The 16654-nt window shown below is 46.4% G+C and overlaps 1 protein-coding gene and 1 long non-coding RNA gene across 4 annotated transcripts in view; both read left to right on the top strand.

Annotated features, from left to right (window-relative positions):
- Positions 1-3364, top strand: part of LOC136045316 (uncharacterized) — a 31510-nt gene extending 28146 nt beyond the window's left edge. Inside the window, exons 4-5 of one of the 2 annotated variants that reach the window (XR_010621892.1) lie at positions 2230-2325; positions 3207-3364. This is a non-coding gene — a long non-coding RNA (uncharacterized LOC136045316). Of the gene's footprint in view, positions 1-2229; positions 2331-3206 lie in introns of both variants that reach the window. The other variant, XR_010621891.1, reaches the window with a different exon arrangement.
- Positions 3365-8558: 5194 nt separating this feature from the next.
- On the top strand, positions 8559-14865 carry TENT5A (terminal nucleotidyltransferase 5A). 2 transcript variants are annotated; one of them, XM_065730940.1, is made up of 3 exons: positions 8559-8787; positions 8949-9433; positions 10287-14865. In XM_065730940.1, the coding sequence occupies exons 2-3, from the start codon at positions 9011-9013 to the stop codon at positions 11064-11066; spliced, it is 1203 nt and encodes a 400-aa protein (XP_065587012.1). In that variant the 5' UTR covers positions 8559-8787; positions 8949-9010; the 3' UTR covers positions 11067-14865. The 2 variants fall into 2 exon arrangements, with proteins under 2 accessions (XP_065587012.1, XP_065587013.1); XM_065730941.1 differs by lacking the exon at positions 8559-8787 and having other exon boundaries at positions 8912-9433.
- Positions 14866-16654: the final 1789 nt, after the last annotated feature.

Raw genomic sequence — 16654 nt, 5'->3', positions numbered from 1 at the left:
GCCACTTTGTCCACAGGGGTTCAGCTGCTTTAAATTTTGACCAGTTTACTTATCCAGATGACATAATCTAAGGTAAGTGCTGGAATTACATATAGAACTTGCACATTCCTAGTGAAAGGCATGTGCTCCTTGACAGCCATCAAGGTGCCATTTTTTTCAGAGCAGTAAGTGCTGTAAACTAGGCAGCAGATTCTTCCCATCCTAAAATGACAGAAATGTGCTATCTGCCTCAAGCAGGTACACTGTGTGATGTGATCGGCAGACAGGGAATAATGCTCTGCTGGTTCCTTGCAACAAAATGCCATGTTTGATGCCTGGTTGGAGCAGTGCCTCACATGGGGAGCTTTCTAATAATTAGGCACAGGATCTATCCTACCCAGAGGATACCCCAGGATGGTGGGGAAGAAACCGGTGGGGAATATCCTCCTGAACAGAGGACTTTTGCATACCACTCCAGGAACAATCCAGTGTTGTTTGCTGAACCTTCTGTTCACAAGAAAAGATCGTCTCTTCCTTAAGTTCCATGTATTCAGAGCCAAACCCTGCTCTGTTATTCTAGTCTGAATGAGAGCAGCATTTGGAACGGGAAATACAAATCTTTCTTTGAAAACCTGTATTAGGACAACAGATCTCCTGGGCAAAGTGTTCTTTGGAAATCAATGGCAAATGAAGCAAATGTTATTCTGATAAACAAGAACCTCTGGGGGTTAATCTGGACAAGTGATACTGGTCCTCAGCAGAGGAAAAAGAAATGGACTAGTAATATCGGTGAACCAATCTGTTATTTACCAGGTCACCTCACTGGCCTGTTGACACCTCTGTGCTCTCACATGCTAAGTGGCAGTGCACAGCAAAGTTGCTTAATGTCTGGGAAGGACAATAGGAGGAGAGTGGAGTGAGCTGAGGCTGTTGCTGAGGATAAGATTAGGTTTGGGTATGAGTAGGAGGCAGGGCTCTGTTTCAAAAGGATGAAATTTCACAAACTGTTCTCCATATTTTGGCTCAGCATCACGTCAGATGAGCTGTCCTAAAGATTTCCACTGTGATGGGGAACATTCAAACATCAGAGCTGGAAAGAAAGGCTCCCATCCCACTCTGGCTCCTTCCTACAATCCCCTGGTGGGCTGATTACTCCCTGGGGTGTTCCCTGCCTGGGGCTACCTGAAACTTTCCATGCCCAAGGAGCCTGTCTAGGAATAAATGAGAACTAAAAGGGCCATGAAGTCCTGTGGCTGAGAGAGTATTTTTGCGTTTGCTCCTTTATATATCTGAGGGCTTCACAGAGAAAAAGAATGGATATGTGAGGATTACCCTTATTTCAGTGTAAACGTTATTTGTGCCCTACTATTTTTATCCACGGACGAAGCCAGCTTACAGCTCAGAGCTCAGCTGGGCTACTGCTGAGCTCAGCAGGACTGAATAGCCAAGATTGCTTTGGGGAAGGGCAGGCTGCAGCTAGGCTCCAAATTCTGCCAGAGCGGGGGCAGGAGTTGCTCTGGTGCCTTCCAGTTGGGAAAGGCTCCTACCTCTTAGTTATGGCTGATTTCTGAGCTCTTCTACAGTAGTGAGAGCTCAGAGAAGACAGCTATACTCCAGCATAGCTCTGCAGGGAAACAACCTTGCCATCCTGTAGTCCCTCTGAACAAAATGTGGGCTGCAGGTGCTGCTATGCAGCTGCCCATCTCTCCCAGTAGTAAATGGTACTGTTGATGGGGAGCTTCAGTAATAAGAATGCTGAGGTACAGCTCAGCAGGGGGCTGGAGTCCTGGGGTCCCTGCCTTGCCTGACACTAAAATCAGTGGCAGCCTGCAGCTGTGTGAGGTGGAGGTCCTTGACACAGCTGGCTCCACTTGGGATCCCACAGGATATTAGGAAGAGAAGTGGCAGCACAACCTGCAGCCTTTTCCTCCCTGACCCTTCTGTGAAGTGGAGGCTGGGCACAGTGATGCATAATAATCCACTTCAGGTACTGATCTGTAGCATTTTCTTGTCCCTGGAGGAAAATTCATGAATGGGAAAGAAATGCTGTAGGTTTTTTTTTTTTTTTTCATTCCTGATCTATTTCCCCTTCTAAGAAAAATTTAGGCTTGGTGTTGTTTGTTTGTTTGTTTTTCCTTTTACAAAATGCCTAACTTCTGCATTGAAATTTAATTGATAAGTTGCCTGTTTTCTTTTATCTGTACTCTGACTAAATGCTCTTCTTAGGTAGTATTTTGTTCTTGAATCTAGCACTCTGAAGAAGCACAGGGTGTGGAGGAGCAAGGTTTCCCATGCAGGAAAAGGAGACCCATGAAAGAAAAAGGAGCGCTGTGCGTGGGTACTTTGGTAGAGTACGTCATTACATTCCTGTTTATGAGAGCAGAGAAGGTCCTTGCTGCAGCTGCTATCATCAGCACGTGGACAGCTGGAAATGATCTGTGTGGGGAGGTGGAGAAAGAAAGGATGAAGGAAACAAAACAGAAATGGGGTGTTCTTTTGATTTTGGGTGACTGGTTGGAGACTGAGGAATACACAAAACAGATTAAGAGTATAGCCCTCCTGACTACCTGCAATTACGCTGGGGGCCACCCATCTGGAGAGGCTGTGGAGCTTCCATCCTAGGAGATCTTCAAAAGCCATCTGGATGTGGGCCTGGGCATCTTACTTTGGGTGTCCTTACTTGGATAGCGATTGGGCCAGATTGGTCTCAGAATTCCCTGCTAAACTCAGCCTTGACAGGATTCTGTGAATGTTGGAAATACTAAGATACCATTAGGATCTGGGTAGGCTAGCAGTGCATATTGGCCTAGCACAGTGTCATCCCATGAGAAAAAAGAAGGACGTTTCTGGCTAGGGTGTTTGGCACACTGTGGCTTGCAAATGGTAGCACAGTGGGGCCAGTGGAAAGCCTTTGTCTCTCCTAGGATGCACAGATAAATTGTGGCACCTTCCAATTCCTTTCTTCCTTGGATCATGACTCTCACATCCTTTCAGTCAATTGCTGTTCAGTGTTTAGACTGTAGCCCTACTTGCACAGACCAAAAATGTTGGGTTTCATTCATCCATCTTCGAGACACTCTGATTCTTTGCTTCTCGCCCAAAGGTCTGGAGCATTCATACAACTCCAGATGACCAGAAGGTACTGTAATCTGGTGATAATGGTTTTGTGTTAGCTGTTGCTGCATGTGTAGCTATAAAAACACTATTTTTGGCTCCTTTTTTCATAGCAGCCCACTACCTGCAGTCATCAGCTTGGGCCAGGTATGGGATATCACCTGGAAAATTTGGCAGCTTTAAACAGAAGGAACACTGAATTTGTGAATCTCACCTTTTGATAATTGCAAAGAATTGGCTCCTTGGGAATATATGTAATTTCAATGCACACCAAAAATCAGCGTGAGCAAACCTGTTCTATATGATAAGCACACCCACCCCCCCAACTGGGAACGTCACATGCATTTGTAAAAAGTGAAGGTAACTAGATACTGGAAGACATTTTCTGCAGAAGTTTCCTGCATTTATAAACCTTTATCAAGACTGAAAGGTGTCCAAACTCCATCAGGAGTCGTGCTCTTGACCATGAAACTATCTGGTAAGACAGCTTTTGTTTTGTAGCAGGTAAAGCTAAATTATAGCTTTGAGACTGCAAAGCCAATTCTTTCTGGAGACAAAAAAAATACTAACCCCATCTCTGTTACTTCACATTGTGTTTTCATGCTGTGTCTCGCTGCTCGAAATGCAGAACTGTTTGTTTAAAACCAAAACGTGTTTCTCCATCTTTCTTGAGGAAAACACAGGATGGTGAAATCCACTAGAGTATTCCCACAAGAGCTTAATGCATTGTAGGATAAACAAAACGTGGAAAAGTAAAAGCAGTGTACAATCCTATCAGTCATATGCAACTGGGATTGTATGAATGCATGAGTCATGAAACATGGGGTTTCAGCTTTCCCATGTGGGCAGACGACTGAAGCTTTCAAGCCTCTCCCATACCAATGAAAAATGCAGCCACTTGAACAGAAGAAAGGCTTATCCTTGGTTCCCAGCTGAACAGGTGTGCCTGGATAATATCTTAATTGCATTCAGATCCAGAGGGTTGGTATTTCTAAGCAACAGGTGATCCTAACACTACTTCTTCTGGTAGTACTATGATAGAAGACATTATTTTAGGCTAATGAGCTCTTTAGGTGAGGCAGGTGACTTTTGTTAGATGAGCAGCTTGGTGCCCCGATCTCCAACTTGGCCTGTAGCTGCTGCAACAATGCATGTGTTGAATATTGCTATTCCATTTAACACACACTTTCTCAGCAGTTGCAAAAAGCTTCTGGCAGGCTCATCAGAAAAAATTCGCTAATTTGGCCTGCTCTAAACTGCACCTTTTCAAAACAACACAGCGTTTAGTCCAAACGCTGACAATTTTCCCAGGATGAGTAAAACATCTTTCCAGTAAAAACTGGCAGAAGGAAAACAAAACTAATAGGACTGTAGTACTTTCAAAGCACAAATATTTCTTCTATTTATCTTTGAAAAGATTATTTCCTAGAGATCTCTGATTTTCATTTCATTCAAAGCCCTTCAATGCTCAGTATAAAATAGTCAATGCTAACTCCAGTACTAATTCTTACTATAGGCTATTTCATTATAAAATGTAGTAATTTTTACTGGTATCGCTCATGGTAATACATTTTGGCAATAAAATACATGGAACATTAAGGTATTAAAAGATTCTTTTATACAAAGACAGTCTTTGAAAGGAGTTTTAAAATTGGGCTAGAACATTCTTCTGAGAATGAAATGAAGTAAAAACAAACCAAACCAGCCTTTGAACTCTACTCCCCACGCCCATGCTCAAGCTTTACCCAGACTAGTTTTGGGGAAAGAGATGAATGAGTAAGGGTTTGGAAAGGCTTACAAGTATGTCTAGTATAGACATCCAGGTCTTAGACCTTATTTTGAAAGTATGATGTCTTGCTCTATTTGTAAAAGCGCAATTAGTCATTTTGATAAGGAAAATCTCTTCCCAGCTAAGTTGGGAGCCCTATGAACTCCTCATCCTTGTGACTGATGCCCTCTTGGCACCACCCCACAGTCCTGCATGCTGCTGGCTGCCTACATGTGCTATGGAGGCAGACAGATGGAGGCTGCTTCCCTTGGGGATGCAGAGAAAATAGGAAGACACAATGGCCTGAACTCTCCAGAAACGTGTCTCCAGAGGTGAGCTGAGAAATCCATGTGTTGTCTGGGTGGAAGACAGCTAGGGACAATCTTCTTTCCAGCAAGGAAATTGTCACAAGTTTGCATATGTCTGCTGCTCATGTCCATCTTTCCACCTTTAGTAGGCAGAAAACAAGTCTAATTTTAATGTTTTAAGTGCCCTTGGGCTCTATACGAAATGACATTTCAAAAGTTTTTGTGACACAGTAGGGATAACATCTTGCTCTGTCTTCCTTCTAAACTTCTGAAGGAGGTTTTTAGACTTCTCTGACTCATCTTGGATGTCTTTGTTTCTGCCAAATCAACCCTGGACAGAAGGCTGCCACTTTTAATACAGAGTGGTGAGACCGATGTTTATCACATTTTTAACAAAAGCAAACACCTCTGGCTGAATTAAGAGTCATTTTGCTCCTGACGTGGCACTGTCATTCAGGAGTGAATCCCTTGACTGTCTGTGCATCCATGTGTACCTTGGCTGTGTTTGCAGAGAAGCCAGGAAGTGCAAACCCTGTTCCTTCTATTTAAACCCGTCAAGTGTGGGTATGTGCAGGATGGTGCTGCTCAGTTCCAGACAGCATAAGTTGGATGGGCCAAACCAAAGCCCCCAGGATGCAGGCAGTAGAGGTTGGGGCCTCAAAAGCAACTGCCTCCATCCCTTGACCTGCTGCCACTGAATCTGAGTTGGAGCTTTGACAGACACGGATGAACAGTCAACAGTCTTTTGCTTTTTTTTTTTTTCATCAAATGAATGTATGTTCCTGTTCTAGATAGCATGCAATAGGCAAAAGGGAGCTGGGATGATGTTATGGGCCACTTGCATGGAGTTCAATCAGGAAAATAGAATTCTTCAGTTGAGCATAATTCACTTGGAAAGCTTGTTTGGTCCTGTGCAGCAGCACTCACACTGAAGACTTTCAGCCAAGCACACACAAACACACACAGAAACACAGTGTTGTTAATCTTCCTTTGTTCTGGAGCAAGATAGAGAACACTGCTGGGGTGAAGGGATTAATTGAGCAATTTAGTGCAGACTTCCAGGAAGGCAGAGTTCATGCCACACATCTTACCTCCCCATTAACCACTCGGGCAATGCAAACTGCCTGCATGAGTAATCCCACCCAAATGCTGTCAAAGAATTTCTTCCCACATTGGCAATTAAAAGTAACAAAATCTTTTCCTTCAAAAAATACGTATTTGTCATTAAAAGGACAGTGCGTGTTCATGAGCTGAATTAATACTTTTATTAACTACAGCATCAGTCATAATTACAGCGATTTCTAAAACTCATATGAACATTCTTGAATTTCACACAACATAATGCACCCTAATTAAATTTCTTTCTACAGTTTTCAATGACTTGAAGTAAATTCCACGTTTGAGTAGAGCATAACAATAACAAATGCAGAACACACCCCTACCCTAAAGTACAGCCTACACTGGTATAGTTCAATTTCCACTTTATACACAGTATGTAGGCAGCTTAATAAAGAAAATACAGCCTCTACCTAGTGTCCATCAATTAGCAGAAGAGATGTAAAAACAATTTGACACTGATAGAAATAATTCCTAGTTTATATTTAAAAAGAGTAGATGAGTACAATGATGGACATTCTGTGTACCTTTCTGAACTGGAAAGCATTACTCCTACAATTCCTTCACCAGAGTGGTGTTCTCCAGAATAAGCTTCTGCCTGGTTTCCTTTTGAAGTTTACAAATGGTATCGACTTGAGAGAGAAGAAGGAAAGAAATAAGATGCATAAAAAATAGCAATATGTTCTGTGGCATTGCTATAATTAATACTGCTAACATTTCACTGCCACATGCTGGGAAGCCAAATTAAATGCTGCCTCTCAGTAGCCAGCCCTTGCTGGTGCTTTGGCCCCCACTGTTCCCTCAATATGAGGTTGCCTTTGGGCCCAGGGAGACCACGGCTCCACGGCCTTGGGGTGCTGGGATGCTGGAGGCTTTCAGCAGGCCTCCGCTGCCCCTCTTAGCATGTTTGTTTTAAATAAACGAATGGCTGGCAAGCCCAGCCAGCGGATATGAGATACAGCGCTCCTGCTTTCGTGTGTACACATCCCGATTTTAAAAGCTTCCTGCTTCTTTATTTTTTTGTTCTTTTCCTTTTAATAACCGCTTTGGCACAGAACTCCGCGCCGTTCTCCTGGCCTCTCAATTTCCAGCAGGCACAAGGGCACCCCAATACAACAACGGCTCCGCGCAGTCCCCCGCTGGGGAGAGAAGGAGACCGCAGGCTGCAACCCGCACCTTCCGAGTCCCCGTCGCCGCAACATCCCCGACCGCGCTCTCCGCCCGCTAGGGGGCGCCATTGTCACACGGCTGCGATCGGCGGCCGCGGGGCCTTCCCCGTGATGGCAGGGGTCAGCGGCACCGGGCGCACCCTCGGGGCTTTTTGATGGGGGGATGGGGAGGGGACCGTGCCTGCTCTCCTGGTTCTGCTCACGCGCCACGCCAGGCGAGCACAGCACCAACCCCTCCTTCCCCCGCGGGGGTGTGATGGGGAGAGCTAAAATGAGGGCACCTAGAGTTGACGGGGGAGGTGGGTCGCTGCACGCTCCGTCGGACGCCTTCAACCCCCCATCCCTCCTCCTCTGACCCCCATAGCCTTGGCGGAGCGCCCGCTCGGGGCGGCAGCGCGTCACAGCGCCGGGCGCTCCCATTGGCCCCATGCGCTGAGCGTCAGGAAGCTCCGAGCGGTGACGCAACGCCCGCACGTCCTTTTCCCCCTCTCCCCCCCCTCCAACCCTCCCTCCCCTCCCCCCCCCCCAGTCCTTTTCCCGCAGCCGCTTTCTCTCCCCGCGCAACCTGCGTCGGGGGCTGCGCGCAGCGGGGATCGGATAACGCGAGCGCTCCGAGCGCCGGAGCAGGTGAAAAACAGGAAATAACATGATACAAAACGGAACGTTTCAGCATTAAAAGAAATGTTTTACAATTATACGTACGTGCGTATCTGTTCAATATTCCCCCTCCCCTACGGCACTGCCCCGTTATAGCGCTCGGGGGGGGGGGGGGGGGGGGGGGGCGATCACCCCCTCCCAAAAGCTTTGAAAATCGCGGCAGGGAGCGCGCAGCTCCGAGCGCTCGGCGCTATGGAGCTGGCTACGCCTGCAGCGTTAAGGGAGCGCCGCGGCGGCGGAGAAGCGGGGTGAAACATTGGGAATAAAATAATAAGAAGGGAATGCCTTGCCCCGCCGCCCCGCGGAGGGGGTACGCTTTTGTCGCCTGCCAGAGCCGGGTGGGAGGGCGGCTGCGCTGCGCTTCTCCGAGCGGTGCCAAACCGAGGCGAGGCGAGCTGCGGGGCGGCCCGTGGGTGCGCACGGGGTGGGCGTGCCGGGGGCACCGGCGAGGCCGGCCATGCAGATGGAGGGGGCGGGACGCGGGCGCCGTGACTCGGAGCCCCGGAAGAGCGGAGAAACCCCGTATAAAAACTACTGGGGACCTTTCCCGGGCAGAACTACGAAAGCTCCGGAGACGGCTGCAGCGAGCTGGGCGGCGCGGGGCGGCCTCACCGACGGCGCGGGGCGGCCTCAGCCCCGGCGGGGGGCGAGGGCAGCGGCGGCCGCGGCTCCGCAGGTCGGGCGTCCCCCCCTTGCCCGCACCGCCTCTCCCGCTTTCATTTGCTTTTTATTTTTCATTTTTTTCCTTTTTAACCGAAGCCGCGGGTGCGTGTCCCCGGCGTCTCAGGGGCGGGGGGGGCTGCCGGCTCTGACCGCTCGCTTTTCCTCTCTTGCCAGGCGCGGAGGAAGGGCAGCGAGGAGCCGCAGCGGGGCCGGGCAGCCCGCGGAGGCCGCGCACCATGGCGGACGATGAGAAGGCCGGCGGGGGTTACGCGGGCGGCTGCGAGAGCGCGCACTGCAACGTGCTGAGCTGGGAGCAAGTGCAGCGGCTGGATCGCATCCTCAGCGAGACCATCCCCATCCACGGCCGCGGCAACTTCCCCACGCTGGCCATGCAGCCCCGGCAGATCGTCAAGGTGGTGCGGAGCCGGCTGGAGGAGAAGGGCATCGGGCTGCGGGACGTGCGGCTCAACGGCTCGGCCGCCAGCCACGTCCTGCACCAGGACAGCGGCCTGGGCTATAAGGACTTGGACCTCATATTCTGCGCCGACCTCAAAGGGGAAGCCGAGTTTCAGACTGTGAAGGACGTGGTCTTGGACTGCCTCTTGGATTTCTTGCCCGAGGGGGTGAATAAGGAGAAGATCACGCCGCTCACGCTCAAGGTAGGTCCGCGGAGCTGCCCACTGAGCGTGCAAAGCGCGCAGGTGTAGCGCCCGCTACGAGCAGGATGCGCGGGGCTCCACGTCCCAGCCCACGCGACACCCACGGGTGACATTGCCGCCCACCTTTGGAAGCAGAGCTTGCAGGAAGGTGCCCTGGCTGGTTCTCCTCGGCTGTCCTTCCTCGGAGCCGAGTAGTTTGAAGGGAGCATTGGTCCACTCGGCGTGCCCAGATGCTCCGGTGGTGCGGTTCGCACTGTGCCAAACCGAGGTGGTGGGAGGTGAGCAGGAGGCTGCCGCTGGCCCTACGCACTTCGCAGTGTCTCAGTGCCCCAGCGGTGCTCCCCTGCCGCTCGCACAGCCCGCTCTGGTTCATTAAGGCTGCATGCCAAATGCCTTTCAGATTTTTAGAGGTGCACTGAAGGAACGAGGGATTGAGGAGAGGATAAAGAGGGAACATTTGCCGAGTGTTTTTTTTGTTGGTTTGTTTTTGTTGTTTTTTCTTTTTTTTTCTTTTTCGTTGGGGGGCAGAAGAGTAAACTGGGTTTTGTTGGGTTTTTTTTTTTTGTTTGTTTTTTATTTTTTAAGATATAATAGCTGTGACCTTTGGTGTGCGGGTTCATGGCTGTTTGGCATGCACACCCTCGAGTTTGCATGCAGATGTATTTAGAAGCACTTGAAAGAAATGGACATGCCTGGGACTTCCCTTGCATGACAGCCCCTGCAGGACATCCCCGTGTCACCTCTGTGCGGTGACACTGTGTGTCCCCTCTCCTTTCATGCACTGCTAGGACTGGGTGGAGATGGGAAGTGGCTGCTGCAAAGGGGTTTGCTCATGTTCCCTTTCCAATTGTAGGAAGCTTACGTGCAGAAAATGGTCAAAGTATGCAACGATTCTGACCGGTGGAGTCTCATCTCCTTGTCCAACAACAGCGGCAAGAATGTGGAGCTGAAGTTCGTGGACTCTCTGAGGCGGCAGTTTGAATTCAGCGTTGATTCTTTCCAAATCAAGCTGGACTCCCTGCTGCTTTTTTATGAATGCTCAGAGAATCCGATGACTGAGACATTTCACCCGACCATCATCGGTGAGAGTGTCTATGGGGATTTCCAAGAAGCTTTTGATCACCTCTGCAACAAGATCATTGCTACCAGAAACCCTGAAGAGATCAGAGGAGGCGGTTTGCTGAAGTACTGCAACCTTTTGGTAAGGGGCTTTAGGGCTGCCTCCGAATCCGAGATTAAGTCCCTGCAGAGATACATGTGCTCGAGGTTTTTCATTGACTTCTCAGACATTGGAGAACAGCAGAGAAAGCTGGAGTCCTACTTGCAGAACCACTTTGTGGGATTAGAGGACCGCAAGTATGACTATCTCATGACCCTTCACGGTGTGGTGAACGAGAGCACAGTGTGCCTGATGGGACATGAGAGGAGACAGACACTGAATCTGATCACCATGCTGGCCATCCGGGTCCTAGCTGAGCAGAATATCATCCCCAATGTGGCCAATGTCACCTGCTATTACCAGCCAGCCCCATACGTAGCAGATGCCAACTTTAGCAATTACTATATTGCCCAGGTGCAGACGGTGTTCCCGTGCCAGCAACACACGTACTCTACCTGGCTGCCCTGTAATTAAGGATCAAAATTAGTAGACCCGGTGGGGAGAATGTTTTGTGATGCGTAGAAAGGGGCAGTGCGCCCCTCTGAAATGGGGTGTTTTGTGCAATGATGATCTGCTCTGGTTTTCAAGCTTGGTAAAAGCTTGTGGTTCTTCTAATAAACAATGGGAGCATGATCTGGAAAGAACCCCAAAATAATTGGATCCTACCCAGAGCACAAGAGGCCTGTCATTAAAAGCAACCAGCTTCCCCTGAGATAAGCGAGGGAGGAATGCTTGATGACAATATGGGTTGGCAGTATCTGCTCCCATAGCTTTGGCATAGAGAAGATGGGAAAGCCTTATTTCTTTTGTTTTTATTCTTACTCTAGAATGGGATCTGCAAAAGGGAGAATATGAATGAAACAAAAAACCAACAAAAAAAAATCTCAAAAAACAATTCTATATATATTCAGGAATTAAAAGTAGAGGCATAAAGCAGAGATAAGCTGAATTAAAATGTATATTGGAATTACTGCATTTGGGGCTTGCAGCAAGTGCCGTCTATGGATTGACAGTGTAGAATGTATAGCTTGCTTGAATAGAGAATGCTTTACCAGAAACAGCTTGCTCCAAATGAACAGTAGTAGATTGGTACAGTTATAAAAACGGAAACACGTATGATGACAAAGTCCATTATTTCCAGCTGTGTGCGTGCCTCCCATTTTTAAAATGTGAGAATGCAGGGAGAACAGCTGTGGCAAACTAAGTATGCTCAAGGACCAAAGATTTCACAAATAAGTTATCTGAGCAAAGAAGACACAGTAGAGTATATATATATAAATATATATATATAAAACAAAACAAAAAAAAAGATGTTGCTATATTTGTACACACCAATAGTAATCAAAAGTGCCTGATGCCTTCATAAAATTTGAAGTGAGAAAAATCTAGTTTTGTGGTTTAACCATGCATTTTTGTTTTATCAGGGACACAAGGATTAAAAGCAAACCAACCATAAGCTTGTGAATAAGTGGTGGAGGAAATGCCCTATTTTTTTTCTTGGCAAATACTTGTATAGAGTAAATGTTACGTCGGTGTGCTATTATCCTAGGTACGTGTGTGTATGTGTGTATATATGTTTGTGTGTGTATATATGTACATGTTATATGTGTATATCTATATATATATATACACACACAATATATATTAATGTGGTCTAGGAAAATGTAGCAATTAAGGAATGTTTAAATAAAGTACTATGTGTTTTCCAGTTTGCAACAGGATGTCATAGGACAGTGGGCACTTTGCAGTTAATTTTTAACCCACACCTGAGAAATTTGGAGTAAATGAATCAGTCAGGATTAAGGTGGGATTCAGATAATGTCTTTGGTTGCAAGAACAAGGATTACAGTAATTCAGTGGATTGCTTGTGAGCCATAATAATTCCACAAATGGAGAAACATATGACTAGCTGATTTTTTTTAAACTATTTTGTACTGTAATACCATTTTGACATTTAACCCACTAATGTTGTGACTGCATACCTCCATTATGTGTAATTCAGTGGAACGTGGATCAAAGATAGGTTTATTTAAACCCCCTGACAGCTAAAGGATATTGTATTAGTTGGAGATTTGAACACTAATTGTTAATATTTAAAGGAGTATTTTAATAGAATGCGTGATGCATTCCAGGACCACTAGAATTTAGTAAATGTGAAATGAACCCTTTTTAAGAGTTGCACGATTGCTTAAAATTATATTTTATATATATATATTATATATATATATTTTTATGCAAATATTAAACATCTTTGATCTGGTTGTCACACTGCATTTACAAGTTCAGTACTGTACTTTATTTAAATGGAATCACTTTACATTGGAACAATACCTATTCACTTTCATTTCCTCTCCCAAAAGACCAGCAGGGGGAAAATGAAACCTCTGCTGTTGTTTTCACTTCAGTGCCATCCCTGAAGGTGTTAGATTTTTGTTGGGCTTTGAAATCCCGATGACTAAATGACACTTGACTCTGATATTTTGCTATTTTTCACTATGGGTTGGGGGGGAGGGGGTTAGAGAAAGGAATTCAGGGTTTTGAGAGAAAACTCGACCTGCATCTTTGCATGGTCTTGTGTTTGTGGGAGGCAGGAGCTAGAGAGGACAGGACTCGTGTCCCGGCGGTGTTTTCCCTACGGAGCTACTAAGGTACATCTATTTTTGTCACGCTTTGTACTTTTAACTCTGAAGGCAATCTAGTGGGAACCTGATTTGTTTACAGAAGCACCTTCCCTGTGAATTCTTCAGGAAATGTACAGTCTGTTTCGTTGCCCTTAGCTGTGTTTGCTCGCAGACCTTATCCCCGCCAAGCTTTCCTCCCCCAACCCCCCCCCCGAGGCCTTCCTCTTCTCCGAGGCCAGCCCGGGGCCCGTGTTACAGGCTGGGATCGTGCTGGCTGTGTTGGCTGACGGAGCTGGAAGGTGCTGGCCAAAGTGTTGAGCTGCCGGCAGCTCGGGGAAGGTTCCTAGCGGAAGCACAGGGAGGGCTGGGGAAATAGGATCAGCTGGTAATGTGGTATGTCTTCTCTCGCCGCAACTATTTGCAGCAAATAAATGAGTCATCTGCTCTTCTGAGGGGGCTGAGAATCTATAGCAGTGCCACAAGCACGGAATGCTGATAGTCCATGAGACAATGTATTTTTTCCATTGAAGGACCCTTTTTCCATTGCTTAGGAAAAGTTTTGATTTACTTCCTTTCTGCTCAAATTTTATTGTGTTTTTATGATTGACAGCAGCTAGTTACCTTATAGTGCATGCAGCAGGGCTCTGAGCTAAACTGCACCTTTCAGCGTTTGCATTTTGATACATATATAATATGTTTTTATATATATTATATAGGTATTCTGGATCTGTTTTGCATATGTTAATGAGCATGTGGTGGAACTGGTGGAGCTTTGTTGTATTTGTGACTGGGAGTTTAAAAGGTGCCCGGTGTTAGAGGTGGGAAGAAGGCATGAGCTCAGGCCAAGAGTTAAATAAGAACCCCTTTTTCAAAGCCAGTTTATTCCTGCAGTTTGCACACCTTCCTCTCCATAAAGTCTGACTTTTTTTTTTTTACTATTTTCCCCGCTCCCGACCTTCATTACATTGATACTTTTAAAGTTAACAACTGCGTTCTTGCTTTGTAGGCTTCATTTTTCTCATCCAATCAGCTGTAAGGCTACAACTTGCTGCAAGAGACAGTGCTCCTTTTTAAAGAGCTGAACTGATTAAAAACATTGACCTGATTACAGTAAAACTGTTTGTGCCGCAGCTGAATTTATTGCTAACCAACAGGGAGCTAAACTTGGTTTAGTGGAGCTATCGTGAAACAACCGAGAGCTTTGAAATTGGATTTTTTTTTTCTTAGATGTAGCTGTCCCCCAAGTGTGAGAGTACTTATTCCAAAAATAGAAGGGCAGTTAGGAGACCTAAAAGATGATATTTTTCTAGTTTTATTGCACTTAAAATATTTTTATTTTGTCTTGCACAAAGGCCTTCACACAAATCTTCAAAACACCTCTTACTTGGTGCTTGGTTTGCATTGTGTCAGAAGCTCCTACCAGTTCAAAAAAGGTGTTTTTTTTTTTTTTAATTGAGAAAATGAAGTGTGTTAGATAAAACAGCACAGACAAGGAAAAACTGTAATTGCATATTCAGCTCCTATTTGAATATATTCTTTTGTATGGTTTTCTTTATGCAGTTTCCCTTGCAAGAAGGAAAATCAGTGTACTGTTTTGCTGTTGTAATAATGGTTTGCTAACAAAATAAATAGTAAAAAAAAAAAAAAAAAAAGCCTGCACATTTCAAGACAGCTTGGCTGAAGCGCTGCGGGCTCCTGCAGTCTGTAGGAGTCTGTGCAGATTTGCTTTCCTTCAGATTTCCTTACAACTGTTGCCTTCTGCAAGGCATCCTGTTGCAGCAAACTGCTCCTTGGATTGCTCTTTTGGAACATTTTGACTATAGGCGTTGTCAGAGAAAGAAAAAGAGCTGATGGAAAACAGACTCTAGAGGGAACAGATTGTGAATTTTGTTTACAGCATCCAATATTTGGATTTTTTTTTTTTTGTAAATAAAAAGAAGTTATTTTTTTCTATTGATTTGTGTCTTCTGTCTTCCATGTCTGAAATAGCTCTGGCTTGCTCCTGATGAATACCAACTCGCTTTCATCAAAAAAAGGATGAGGGCGGCACTTTGGGAAGAGCAGCGCTGGGCTGCTTTGTGATGGAAGCACAATCCATTTTGAGAAGACTTGCTCAACTCAGTTGGGCTTACTGAGCTGCGGAGGAACCTCCCCACCAGCACCAAAACTAGTGTAGTGCTTGTTAGACTGTGTCAGTGCTCTGAAACCTTGCTTTATTCTTGCTGCCTTTGTGGTTTAGGTAGTGTAACCAGAATTTCCTTGTATTGCCCGGTAGTTCAGGATGGTGAAGCACCCTGCTGGCAGCCACACAAGGGTCCTGATGTTTCAGTAGCTCTGTAGAGCTGCGGGTGCTGCTCCCCATATAGAAACATGGGCCCTTTTGTAGCAGAAGGCTGAGCATTGCAGCTTGGGAGCAGGGATTCGCCTACCCACTGGATACAGCTGCTGAATCGGTCTAATTCTTCCCCAGACTCGATGTTTGCTCTTTTTGCCTGCCCCACAGTGCTGTCCTTGTCAGCAGAGGTATTTGCTGTGTTTACAGGGGAGATGCTTCTGTAATGAAGGCTAATTTCCTCCGAAGGCACTTCAAGGGAATATAAAATATTAATTTACAATGCTCACGGCAACACTTTTTAAACCAGGGTGCCTCAGTCTGGCCCAAATTTGACAAACATCAACTAAGGCTCCGCAGTGTGCAGCTTTTACTGGCCTCATTCATTCACGGCTCTGGGCTTGGAAGACTTAGCGCCAGCTAAGTGCTCGCTTGAATGTGCTTATTGTAATGATGAGTGAACCTGTATTCCCCTAGAAAAAACAAACAAACAAACAAGCTGCTAGACTGCTCGTTTTTCCAGGCGCAGGAGCAGCCCCCTCACCCAGCACTGGGCACTCGCACAGTGCCTCCTTTGAGAGGGCAGCCGGAGGAGGACGCGCTCGGTATCCCTGCAGCCCTGTCCTTCCATGGTGCTGCCAGGAAAGACGGGGATGTGGCCCAGTGTTTCCTCCTGCTAGCTTGCTCAGTTCTGAAGTATTTTAGGCAGTCTGGCAATGCCTGAAAACGCAAGTGGAAGTTGGAGGACTGGAAACTGTCTAAATCCAAACGTCTTTTGACATTTGCCTCTCAAAAGCCAAGCCCAAACGGATACTCTTACCTGTGGAGTTTCACCATGGCTTTTTTTTGGGGGGGGAGACGGGGAGAGGAATGCCAATTGAGTATTGGGAAAGTGGAGACTCTCCCCTTTCCAAACAGGAGGAATATGATATACAATGGGGCAGAGCCAGCTGAATGCTGTGCTTTAGTAGTCTGGATTTTTTTGAGGGAGGAGCACTGAGGACTGCAGAAGAGGGAAATCAAAATGAAGGTGTGAGACCCTAAGTCACCTGACCAGCCACATCAACGGGAGACCATGTTAATAGATTAAATTAGGAGCTGAGAAAAGG

This window comes from Cyrtonyx montezumae, unplaced genomic scaffold (assembly GCF_038088225.1).
Source record: "Cyrtonyx montezumae isolate F1298 unplaced genomic scaffold, pur_monq_1.0 scaffold_13, whole genome shotgun sequence".
NCBI classification, from domain to species: Eukaryota; Metazoa; Chordata; class Aves; order Galliformes; family Odontophoridae; genus Cyrtonyx; species Cyrtonyx montezumae.
Note: the sequence above shows the minus strand (reverse complement) of the source record. Positions and strands in the feature narration are given on the sequence as shown.